Source organism: Mustela nivalis, assembly GCF_964662115.1.
Source record: "Mustela nivalis genome assembly, chromosome: 15".
Lineage (NCBI taxonomy): Eukaryota > Metazoa > Chordata > Mammalia > Carnivora > Mustelidae > Mustela > Mustela nivalis.
In genome coordinates, this window is record NC_139034.1 from 77498724 (window position 1) to 77511664 (window position 12941).

General features: G+C 45.9%; 1 protein-coding gene across 21 annotated transcripts in view; it reads right to left on the reverse strand.

Annotated features, from left to right (window-relative positions):
- DOCK9 (dedicator of cytokinesis 9) overlaps positions 1-12941 on the reverse strand; it is a 211915-nt gene that overhangs the window by 29263 nt on the left and 169711 nt on the right. For 12 of the 21 annotated variants that reach the window (XR_014303301.1, XM_082700796.1, XM_082700795.1 and 9 more), the window contains 6 exons: positions 7914-8051; positions 7618-7800; positions 5749-5862; positions 5437-5652; positions 3874-3931; positions 1166-1272 (listed from right to left, as the gene is read on the reverse strand). Coding sequence is in view for 20 of the 21 variants with exons in the window: in XM_082700796.1 (XP_082556922.1) it covers positions 1166-1272; positions 3874-3931; positions 5437-5652; positions 5749-5862; positions 7618-7800; positions 7914-8051 (816 nt within the window). In the remaining variant the exon portion in view is untranslated. Of the gene's footprint in view, positions 1-1165; positions 1273-2851; positions 2930-3873; positions 3932-5436; positions 5653-5748; positions 5863-7617; positions 7801-7913; positions 8052-12941 lie in introns of all 21 variants that reach the window. The other 9 variants (XM_082700809.1, XM_082700807.1, XM_082700802.1 and 6 more) reach the window with 1 other exon arrangement.

Sequence of the window (12941 nt, forward strand, 5' to 3'; positions counted from 1 at the left end):
AGCCCTCCACAGACATCCGGTTGGACAAGGAGGGACCTCAAAGACTTCCTGAAAGGGTCTCAGGGATCCCCAGGCTTCCTGGACCACACTTTGAACTGATTCAGGGACTGGTTAATGTCATGGAGGGTGTGTGCTCGTGGCCCTACTTACCGGCAAGAACGTAATTAAAAGTCACAATATTGTAGGACCTCCACATCATAAAAACAAGTACAACAGAGGCAGAAGTATTTACTTCTTTCTCTGTTCTTTCTCTCCACACGAAGAAACAGACAATATTATTTTTATTTAAAAGATAGGCAGGATCGACAAGCTGCCCCCTGACTGTTCCATTCTGGTCTGAGCTGAGGGGATGCCTCAGCATGGAAAGCCCCTCTGAGAGACAGTGACCAAAGAGGAAATTCAGGGAACAGAGCCAGAAAGCTGGCATTTGCTCCAACTCCTAGCTTTATTTTAAAACTTCCTCGTTCCAGATAAGTGGCTGCAAGGTGATCCTGTTTCCACAAGAAAGTAGCAGGAAAAAAAAAAAAAAAAACAAAAAAAGAAAGAAAGAAAGTAGCAGGAACTGTCACCATGGTCTAACCTGGAACCTTCTGATCTCTGCTGGGGGCGGGACTGGGCTTTCTCCTACACCACCAGTGAGAAAGAAAAATCTGGACTACGGCCCGCCAGTGGAGGCGGGACGCTCTGAGCCCCTGGGCCCGGTCTGCCCGCTCAGGGCTTTGCATGTCTGCCGACACGGGAGAGAAGTCAGTGTGGGGGACACCAATTTAAAAGTCTGAGGGGCCGTTCAGTTCAGCTGGTTAGAGTGTGATGCTAAAAGATTAAAATAGTAATAAAACCCATGAGCTGGAGAAATTAATGGCTGGAAAGAATGAGAAACCTTATGGTCAAAATGCTGGACCTCTTCCCACACGTGTTTGAGCTCTTGGCCTCACTTCCCTCCTAACGAGCTCCTCAAACTCTCTTTCCAGAGCAAAGGAGGAATTCCTAGAAAGGGGGATGGTGGAGCTTTCACGGCTGTTTCGACCGCCTGGAGCATGAGCTTAGTCAGAGTGAAGTGGGCAGCAGCAGTTGCTGAGAGAAAACCATCGTGTGAGGGGCCGGCAGAGCACAGCCGCGCTCGAGACACTGGCGGACTGAAGACCCGCACAGGCAAGGCGCTCACCTCGTTGAAATGGACATCCTGCATCCCGACGTCTTCCATCATGGAGGCCTCCTCGTCTATGTTTGGGGTGATCACCCTGAACGCCGTGCATCCTTGTCTAAACATGCCTAGAACGGACACAGCAGGGGAGAGAGCCAGTCAATAACCCATAAGTGGGATGACCTTGAGGGTTCTTCCAGCCCGCCATGCTTCTGTGTTTGAAGAAGACAAGGGACTCTGAAGTCGCTCATGTCTCAGGCCACCGTTCTCACAGGGACCCACTGTGTGGGTCATTTGCCTCCTTGTACCCAGCCTTCTCCTCCCTCAGTTCTTTCCTCATCCTTTTAATTTGTCACCCGCCTTTATGAAAATGTATGCAATCTTTAAATAACCTGTAAATAAACTGTAACAGGGACTGGGTCCAAATCAGTAGTTTAAAAATAGCAGCAATAATTTGAGTGGGTACAGTGACCCGTGCTCAGATGCCAAGAAAAATAAAGCCTAAGCCAATCAAAGAGAAACACATGCCTCCAATAGAACTATTTCCTTCAAGGCATCACCTCCCCCACTGCGGCTGAGGGTAACCCGGAGCTCAGATGAGAACTCGCTCGTCTCCTTCACAAAGTGGTCTGCCAGGAGGTCACTCAACAGCCGCAGCCATGAGCTGAGAGGCTGTTTTAGCTGGTTCCCTATCTGCTGCCCGAGGGGTGAGGATGGATCTCCTGTCCTCCCCACCACCAGAGACCAGGAGCACGGGCAGCGTGAATACTGCAGACGTCCAAGCACTCTGATTCTCTAGCAGAAATGCTGTAAGGTTGGTGCTGGGATAAATAATCTGGATAAGGATAAACCCCTGGGGCGCCTGAGTGGCTCAGTCAATTAAGTGTCTGCCTCTGGCTCAGGTCGGGATCCTGGGGTCATGGGATCGAGTCCCGCATCAGGATCCCTGCTCCACCGGGGAGTCTGCTTCTCCCTCTGCCTGCCATTCCCCCTCTCTCTATTGTGCTCTCTCTTTCTGTCAAATAAATAAATAAAATCTTGAAAAAAAAAAAAAAAGGATAAACCCCTTAAGCAATAATGGCCCATTTGGGGCCTTCACTCATCTTGCAGTCATTGGGGGAAAAGTCCTATGTCAGTCAGACACTGTCAGCTGGACAAAAATGGTCAAGTACAGAAGGCCTTGAAACATCTTGCTACTCTATTCTGAGACCACTGTTTCCAATAAAACAAAACACTCAAAACTGGAATTGAGACCTCCCATATTTTGGGAAAAAGAAGAACACAGAGTATTTTGAAAGCATGTCTTGAAAGAGTAGATTTGTGAAGGCAGAGATTTTTCTAGCTCCCTGATGGTCAAGGTTTCCAAGCCTTGAGACAAAAGACGCCCCCATGACAAGTATTGATCTAGGAGCCTAAGGATACGTTAACATACAAAAAAGCAAAATTACGGAAGCCAACCACCCAGGTTTCTGGCTAGAGAGCACATTTAAAATATACACCTCAGCTCCAGTGGGGTAACTACAAGGGCAGCCCAAGTGCTTCCCCTCCGTGCACAGGGACAGACCGCCATGGAACTGGAGAGGAAAGGAAGGAAGGGAAGGAGAGCCAAGACTATCCATGCAGAGCTGCAAGGGAAAATCCCCACACCGCTGAGTGTCGGGTCATGGGCAGCTGGGCTCTGGGGGCTGGGCCCACCCTCAGGCTCACCTCCCCGGCGCCTCCTCTGACAGGTGCTGTGGCTGGAGGGGAAGAGGGGCAGCTCCGGACGGAGGGCTATGTCTGCTTCTAAACACGAGGAAATGTATTACCTGACAAAAGGTCTCAACAGGAAATCATGCTAGTAGCAAGAGAATATGGAAACCCTCTTTAATTTCTTTTTCTCTGGGGCTCTGATGTAGGACAAGCCTCGGTTCCCTTCAATTGCATCCCAAATAGCCAGCTGTACCAGAAATACAGAAATTCCCCGGCTGTGGCATCTGACTTTATACCATTTCTCACTCTGTAAATGTACTTCATGGAAGCCAGATCTGGTACTGCTGTGCTCCGGGACACGAGCACACATGAGCAGCTTTTCTAAAAACCTCGGTGTTCTTGATTTTGAAATGGAACCCAGCAAGTGGTATTTAACCAAAAGAACCCATGAAAGGATTCGTGGTCTGCTCAACCGGGAACAAACATACAGTCCACAAAAGAACAGCACTCACAGGCCCCTGCCCTCTCCTTCCCCGGGGAGGCAAGGTTTCTGGCCAGCAGGCCGCCTACCCACATAATAAAGCCAAGTGGGCTGTGGTTCTAAAATTAAAAAAAAGTTGCCCAATAATCTCCAGTTAAAACTGTCACTTGACTGATAAAACTGTTACGGGGGAACTAAGGGAAGATAAATCTTCTGTCGGCTCAACATTGGCCATTCAAGGACACCCAGATGCAAAGCTCATTAACTAGTCTTTGCAAGATAGATCTATTTGTTAAAGGTTATACAATACTATGCCATCTAGTTTTATTTTTTATATTGACGCCTCTGCTATGCCCACCAAGCCAAGCCATTGTCTTACCAGTGAATAAAACAATGAACACAGTGCACAGACACACACACACACACACACACACACACACACACATCCATCCCCCTCCCCCACTTCCAGATCTTTCTGAATGGCTGGCTCTCACTCGTCTTTGCTGCTCTGTATAGTTTTATATTCATCTCACAAAACACAGGACTCCTTCCTCACCTTTCCGTGTGAGATACTCTGCCACCAGCGCTGTGACGTGGACATAACACATGGCTGCCTAAAATAAAAGACACACACTTCAGAATCAACACGTACAGAGCGCGTCGGTGTGCTTCCGGACAGAGCTCCAGTGAGTGCGTGGACTTGTATTAGATCTCAAGGAAACCAGGGTTCCTAATAGCTGCCATCTTACCTTTTAGAAAAACTGGAACAATTCACATAAACTGAAATTTTGAAGTAAATTGTAAATAGAGACAAATGGTAGTATGTTTGGTAAGTCTCATTTCTGTTTAGAATTACAAAATTTTAATATAAGAGATAAAAAAGCATTTTTTTTCTTACTCTAGTAAAGACTTCCATATCACTTCTCTTAAGGTACAAAGAGGACCATTTGAAGAAAAGGCATGTATCTTCCTAGATGCTGAGAGATTTGTTCAAATGTCAGGAGCTAATAGTTTTCTCTCAACTTAAAAAAAGATGTAACAACTGCTTCCCAACACAGAACTCTAAACCAAAATTATAACTTAATGTCAATTAGATAATATTCTAAACACCTTAAAATGAAAGACAAAATAAATTCTTTTTCTCTTTTTACGAAGTTGTCACAGTTTTGTGTAAAAAAAAGTTGTTGGAAATAAACCTGATTCTGATGCCTGAGCCCCTGATTCTTTGTCAGAATGATAGAAAAATTACTACTAGTAGTAAAATGGAATTCACTTTTATTATGCTACTATGTAGTTCAGATTAAATTTATGGTCAAATACAATGGACTTCTTAAATAATCAATACGTAAAAACTGTTACCTAAAATTTTCAGATGTAGAATATAACTGTACTAATTTAGGCAATTACAGAAGCGTAAAAGTAAAAAATCACGCTTCTTTGGTCATACTGTTGACCATACCTAAATACTTTAGGCCCAAACTGTAAACACAATTTTCAGAGGAACACAGAGCCTTTCACACAGCCTACTGCTTTCCTTAATATCCTGCCCTTTTGCAGGTGATGTCACAAGCACAGAGAGGTGAAAAACGGGCTCAATGTCACAGACTGATTAAGTGTTGGATTTGGTCTGTGTCCGGGGCCCACAACCCGACCCCCGCCCACACCTGGCCTCCTTATGGAAACACGCTCTGTACACAGGCAGCGTTCTGAGGCTTACCACGTTCACAGATGACAATGGATTATCTCCAAAAGGAAAAAGCGATGTCCTATCATTACTTTAATAACAGGAACATTAAATTCCATCATCAATTCATCAAAGCTGAATTTTAGAACTAGAGAGGAGTTTTGAGGCAGAAACTAAGCGCACTTGAATCAGTGCACGTTTACGTGACCGTGGATGGTTTCTAAGGGCTTTCAATCTGCTCCTGTGACAGAAACATTCCCTTACAGGTTGTAAATGGTTGAGATGCTTAGAGACGTGAAGTAATCCCAAGCCTAACGCTGCTTAAGTATCCCTTCTTTTGGTTAGTGGGAAATTTTTCTTAAAATTGGCCTCTTTTACTGAATGAGACATAATTAGTTTTCCCCAAAACCCAGCCGGAGAGGCTTGCTGGGCTACCTCAGACAGATCCCCATTCTTGACATGGATCCTGGCCATGCTGTCCAGCCACGTCTTCCTGAGTTCAGGAGTGCTGGCGTAGGACTTGGCCAGACTGTACTGAAGGTCCACCAGCATTTCAGGGTCATTTTCGTGCTCCTTCATCTGGGCGGTGGCCATCAGAACTGTGCGTATCCTTTTGGTCAAGTCCTTCACGTCCGAGGAGAAGGTAGTGTGCTAAAACAAGGGTGGGAGAAGGACACACAGCTTTTAGCTGGGCTCTGCCTGTCCGCATGCGTCCCAGATGATGAGGCAGGCTTGGGGGCCACCCACCTTGATGAGCCTGTCACTGTTGGCACAGTTGTTGATGATGGACAGGGACTGCTGGAATCTGGTTCCCCCGATCCCAACAACATCTGCGATCAGCTGGCTGACGGAAATAATGACCTTAGGGACACACAAATACAAGAAAATCCTTTCACCTTCAAATGACTTCCCAGACTTGCCTCCTGTCTTCAGGACAAGGCCAAGTTTTGAGCACAGATCATTCCAGTGTGGGAAACACTGTCTGAGTCATCTTTTCCCCTTCCAAGAATCATTTCAGGTGATTTTGCTATCGTTGAGTATTTTGTCTGCATAGCAAAATGCTCATCGAGAGAGTGTAGAGGCATGAGAATCAGATAAAGCCTCTATCCCTTGGATAGTCGCTTACTTTCTCTAATAAACAGGGAGACCTTATCACTTAACCTCCTTGGTTACTGGTCTGAATGTGTATGCACTAAATCTTCAATAAGTGGATGGTCCTTTGCACTTTTTATTAAAACATATACACGTTAACTATGCAATGGCGTGGGGGGAATCTGTCCTTACTGGGGTTTGGGTCGTGCTCTGCGTTTACCCAGTCACTCAAGCTAACACATGGCTTCCATCTTTCTTCCCTCCTTTTCTTTCACCAACCCCAGGGGCCATCCATCACTAAGCACTGTCAACTCATTCTCTCCTTCTTCTAACCTCACCACACCTGGTCCAAGACACCATCCTCTCGGGCCTGGATTTGACCATGGCTTCCCCAAAGTCTCTCCAGCTAAGGCCTTGATTCCCTCGATCCATTCTCAGCACTAGTCCGGGTGAGCCCTCCAGATATGCATGACGTCTTCTCAGTTGCTCTCACCCACATTCTTTTACTTCACTGTAAGGACCTTCTCCAGTTCCCCGACAGGCCCTTCCCCTTGTGCATCCATTGCCTGGAACATGCTCAGCCTCTAGACCTGCTATCTCCTATTCATCTTTAACAGCTTCTAGAAGCCTCCCTGCCCCAGCCAGACCACCCTCCCCTCCTTGGCGCACTCGAGTTCCTCTATTACAGCACTGGGGACAGTGTATGGAGAAGAGCTTCGGGCTCTTCCAGCAGACTACACGCTCCATGAGGGCCAGGAGAGGGCTGTGCTCTGTTCATGGCTGTACCCGTGAATCCTAGCACATAGTTTGCAAACAGCAACTATTTGTTTAAAAGAGGAATAAATACAGAGACAGAGAGGACACTCCTACATGAGTTCAAGGAAGAAGAGAATACATAATAAAAAATACATAAGACTGTTCCATATCCTGCATGGTTCCCAGTGTAGAGGATTTGGGACATTTTAACTCTGGAGAGATGGCAGGTGTGTCAGTAGATGGAAGACAGAAAAGAACCACCCAGGGGCTTCTGGGTGGCTCGGTCAGTTAAACGTCTGCTTTCTGCTCAGGTCGTGATCTCTAGGTCCTGGGATCGGGCCCCACTTTGGGCTCTCTGCTCAGTGGGGAGTCTGCTTCTCCCTCTGCCTCTGTGCTCTCTCTCACACACACACTCTCTCTCAAATAAATAAAGAGAATCTTTTAAAAATTTTAAAAAAGAATTACTTTGGACTTTCTATGTTTTACCTAAGATATTTGCTGTGAGTCACGCTCACTCACACAGACTCTAGCAGATGATGACTCAACGGAATTTCAGTCAGTCCAATATTGAGTCAAACAGAAACGCACCTTGGGCCCAAATCTTAGCATGTGGAGAATGAAATAAACCAGACCAGTAAATGTGACTTTCCAGTCCATTCAAGGCCAGACCTTGCCCGACTTATGCTGAGGTAAACCAGTAAATGCGGCGAAGCCTTGCTGCTAACACAGAATCCCACAGAACCTGCCGGCGAGCGAACCCGCGCGCACCTGCAAGTGTGTGCGGACGAAGGACTTCTTTCCAGTGTAGTCGAAGTTGTTCCTCATGAGGAAGTACAGCAGCTGGGAGGCCTCCGTTCTGATGGAGCTCAGCTTCGAGTTGCAGCACTTGAGGACCTCGTAGCACAGAGCGGCACACATGTCGGCCCTCCCTTCGTAGAACGTCGAGGGGAACTAGGCGAACACCAGAGAGCACGGGTAGGTGGACATCAGTGCTCCCCCAACTCCAGGGGCAAAGCACACAAGGATGGTCATCAGCGAGGGCTTCCCCCGAGGAAGCCTCTTACCTTATAGATGAATGACCTTAAGGCAGTGAAGACATTTTTTAAAGCTGTTTCAGACTGATGTTTTTGAAGAAAGCATAGGTAGACATCGAAAACCTTTTTCATGAGAGGATTATGGCCGTGATCAGCCAGGAGCTGGTTCTGAAAACACACAAGGACAGCTTGGTTAGTGAGACACGCCAGACACCCCTACGAGGCTGCATCCGGTTTTTAGACTCAAAGGTTCAATGTCCCAGGTACTAAGACAACTTGTAATTTAAACAAACTCTACCATGTATCTCCAGGAAGGCAGAAAACCCTCATGGAGTACAAATAAGCCTATAACTAAATTTCTGCTGTGAGACTTTTTCTTTTTCTTTTCTAAAGAGTTCATTTATTTTACTTATTTAAGAGAGAGACAAAAGCAAGCATGAGGGAGGGGAGGGGCAGAGGGGGAGGGAGAGACAAGCTGAGCATGTAGCCCAACTCGACGCTCGATCCTACAACCCAGAGACCACGACCTGAGCCAAAATCGAGCGCTGGATGCTTACCTGACTGAGCCACCCAGGGGCTGTTTGCTTCTTCCTATCAGAGGAGGGACTAATCATAAAACAGCCTAGCAAACTGTAGCACGGCTTGAAGGACTAGTGGTCCTCAGTACTGATTTGGCTTCTATGTATTTACTTATTTTTACTGTATACCAGCAACCAGTACAGAGGCAGTTTTTGTGATAGCTTAATTCCAACAAAGAAGTGCCCTTACAGGCGTCAGCTGATTAACAAGCTGGAAAAAATACTGAAGTGAGGTATAGGAAGTGAGATCCTCCAGAAGTAAGTTTGTGGGGCGCCTGGGTGGCTCAGTTGGTCGGTTAAATGTCTGCTTTCAGCTCAGGTCATGAGGGTCCTGGGCTCGAGCTGCGTATCAGCTCCCGGCTCAGCAGGAAGTCTGCTTCTCCCTCTGCTCCTGCTCACTCTCTCTCTCAAATAAACAAAATGTTTAAAAAAATTAAAAAAACAAAATTAAGTTTGTTTTTTTCAGGCTTCTCAGGCACTCTGTTAAGCAATGAGTAACCAGACAAGCTTAGTAAGGTGGGAAACCCAGAGGCTTTGATCAGGCCCCATTTATCATGTGCACAGATCTGCACAGGTAAACTGAGTCTTACTTTCTCATCTGTAAAATGGTGACCTTGGACCTGACCTTGCACAGCTACTGCAAACACGCAATCACGCGAGTTAAGTACAAAAAGCATCTGATGCATTCGTGGGCCTGGCTTAGTAAGTGGTGGCTAGCAGGACTTTCACATCACGGGTTTTACTCGACAAAGCAAACAAGACTACTTCTCACCGTTCTGCAAGACTTTCTCGCACACGCAGTAAATTCATACCAACTGAACGCCTGTGAGCCTGGCTGGCTAAAACTCTCACGGACTGCCTAACACACAGGTAGACAGACGTGTCGCCGAGCCAGAAGCTAGCACATAGCCGTTGTGTTTAAACCCGCATGGACACTAAAGGGCTATATCTTCAAGGACACACAGAGGTGTGTGTGTGCTTGGGCGAGGGCACATGTCTGCGTTCTGCACGAGGCAAACATGATTAAAATAAAAAAACATCAGGAGGCCAGTATCCCAAACCAATCTTATCACTGTGCCAAATGACCGGAGATAGCTTACGGCCAAGTAATTCTGTTGAACAGCAAAGTACAGCTAGAGTATTAGTTTTAAGATTTACCTCATATTACTTTTGGAGAAAAATTTTACTCAAGGAGTAAGTTTTGTTTTCTTAGGTCCAGTGACTCACAGCTGGTAGACACCTGGGATTCACAGGGATCTTTATAACATGAAACTCTGAGGCACAGTACTGAATTCCATCATGTGAAAGAGAGCCATTTAATGAGCAGAAAATGGGACTTAATTAACGGAATATGATATAATTCTCAACCATGAGCAGCTGTTCACCACCTGGCTGGGGGTGGCTGGCCGGGGAGGCTGTTTCCAGTGTTTTGGAACTGCTTGCATGTGGACATGACTTTTGTTGTCTGTGAACATGACTTCTCCCAGGGGGCACTGTTCTCCCTAATTATGGCCGGATTAAAGTTTGCACAGATCTGGATGAGCTTTCCTTCTCTCAGCACTATCTGCTGGAGACATCCAGATGAGATGGTGTGTGCAAAACTTGCCAGGAACCCTGGTCTTGCTGTTGGAACTGGCCTGTCTCCAAGTTCTTACCCCAGGAGTTAAATTTTCCTGCCTCACTCTTTCTGGTCAAGGCTTAACTTCCCATTTTCAGGATTTAGTCTTCTTGGGTTCTGAGCCCAAAATCTGCTTGCAAGAATGCAGTTAAAAGTCACTCACACTAAGATATAAGTAACCCCTCATTTCAAGGGGTAAAGGATCTCTTACCCCAGACATACCCCATTGTATCCACTGCCTTCTGTAACCTTCTAATCAATTTTCTTCTCTCCCCTTCTCTGCTCTCTCTCTCTCTCACTTATTAAAAAGTTATATACACTAAATATAAAAAATACATAAAAATAAAATATATTTAAAAAATTCTGAACATTCAGAAAGGTTCATGGCAGGAGAAGGAAGAAGCAAAAACAAAACCACCCTTCACTTTACTCAGAAGTCAACACGGTAACACCAGAGAGTATCTCATTTCTACTTTTTTATTCCTGTAGACCTGTAGTGAGGATAGGAAAATTTTATTAGGGGAAGTAAATGAGACAGAACAATATGAAAGGCACAGCTTCTCTCTAGCAACAAGGTGGAGAATAGGTTAAAAATCTAACTCAGAAGTGTCTGATGTGCAGGCAGGTTTGATTGTTGTAACAAATTCTCCTGAGGGAAATGAGCCTTTCAGAGAATGAAGACACAACATCAGTAATTTTTAAAGATCTAGGAATAGGATAACAATGAACTTAAATCCTGGGCACCAAAATGAGATGTCTAGAACTGTGTTATTTAAGACAGATCTACCTCTCCTGGGCAGAAGGCATTTAGTTTCACTTGGACATCGCTTCAAGAATCCACCTTAGTGAAGGGCTGTTTCAGCTGCAAATGCTTACCAGTCACTAAGGTAACCTCATTTCATGTGTCTTTGCAGGCCAGGCTCATGGTCTGCATGAGCACAAACTCCCTAGAAGAACCCAATTATCCAAGTGCTTTTCTCTGTCACGTACGGATTCTCACCATTACGTACAGATTCTCACCATCACGTACAGATTCTCACCAGGCAGCTCAATCAAGAAAAAGCACAAGGTGGGATTGCTAAAAATACATTCTCAGGTTAAACGTGTAAACACATTAAAAAAGATGATCAACTACACAAAGGCCAGGGTTGACTTGGGATTGTGTTAATCACAGGCATTGTAGAACAGCCAGAACCATATTTTTCTGCATATAATTACCTTGGTTTATAAAACACACCCTTTTATGCATTAAATGTGAGAACATATGCGAAAGCATCCAGCATGAGACCAGCGTTGGGGAAGTGCTTGGTAATATTCTCTTTTTTTCTGTACGGGATCGTCCAACTACCTTGACGCCCCTCAGCTCATCTCTTCTCTCTGTCCGTCCCCTCCTCCTCTGTCCCACCTCCCCACCACACCTGGCTCAGTGGATGGACAACAAGGGCTGTAGCAGGCCAGGTGTGCAGTGATCTTGGGCAAATTTTCTGCCCTGTCTTGGCCTCAGTATCCTCATCTGTAAAATGGGGTTCAAGAATATCCACCAGCCCAGGCTGTTGTGAAGATTAGTGCTTGAGGCATGGAAGGCACTCAGTAACTAGCAGGGCTGAAATCTTTTGAAACATTTTCTCTCATTAAAAATATGTTTTCTTGGCTACCTTTGGCAATTTACTAGATGTAGTCAACTCAGAGACTTGATCACGATGGGGCTTTTATCCGTGGAAGGTGATTTTTCTCGAATTATGTCCACTAATTCAATGTAAAAATTTAAATTTTCTGATATGCTCCAAATGATGCCTCAGCTGAGCAAATGATTTGCAGAAGAAGATCCAAGTGGCTGCTGTGCCAGGGCCCCTCATGAACCTGTAATCTAGGCCAGGTAAGCCTACCTCTGGGCGTGACATCTGTTCCACTGTAACGCCCGCCCCTCTTCCCACTTCTGCATGGGGGCGCTGGGCTTTACATGCTTTAGCTCACAGGCATATACACTTTGACAGAGGATCACCTCAGCACTCAAGCTCCATCTTCCCCCTGGGTCTCAGGAGTTAGACCCTTTCTTACAGGACCAGGAAGGCATGAACACAGGGTAGATGTCTTTGGGTACTTCGTATCTGTCCATCATACAGCAGGCATAATCACCATGTTCTAGAGAAGGGCATCAGGGTTTCCAGATGTCAAGCAGACCCACCCGAGGCTTAGAATCTGGCCTCTGGTGGAGCTGGGAAGTAAAGTCTCATCTACATCAGGAAAGTGGCAGATTCTTTCAAAGGTCATCTTTAAACTTCCAATAGCCCTGACCACAGGAGGCAGATCCTACTTTTTCTAATCTTCAAATGAGAAATCTTAGGTCCAGAGACATGAAGCAATCTCCTCAAAGGCCTTCAAGACAATAAATGTCACAAATCAGGGAACATTAGGTGTTGTTTCTCAAGAGAGAGAGCCTGTAGGGTGGCCAGACACGGGGGACCTGGGAACCTTGATGAACAGGTTGCTTCTTTAATACGAAGCAAGCGTTTTTCAGGAGGCTAAGTGAGAATCGTAGGTTATACAGTAAAGAGACTGTCAATATTCTCACAGACCCGACAGACTACATCTGTGGTGCACCTGTCCTCACGCGTGGCCAGTGTGCCAGGCTCCACCTGCCGCGTAGCAGAAGGGTCTCAGGGGCACAAGCATGGTGGAGTGAAGCAGAAGATAGAACTTACAGATTCTGTAAGTTTCTGTTCTGAACTGTTCTGTTCTTATAGAACTGAACAGTTTTGATCTGAACTTACAGATTCTCAGCTGGCAGTGATAAAGGTACACACAGCAGTCACATTTAAAAAGTCAGGGACCTGGGATCGAGCCCTGCCTTGGGCTTTCTGC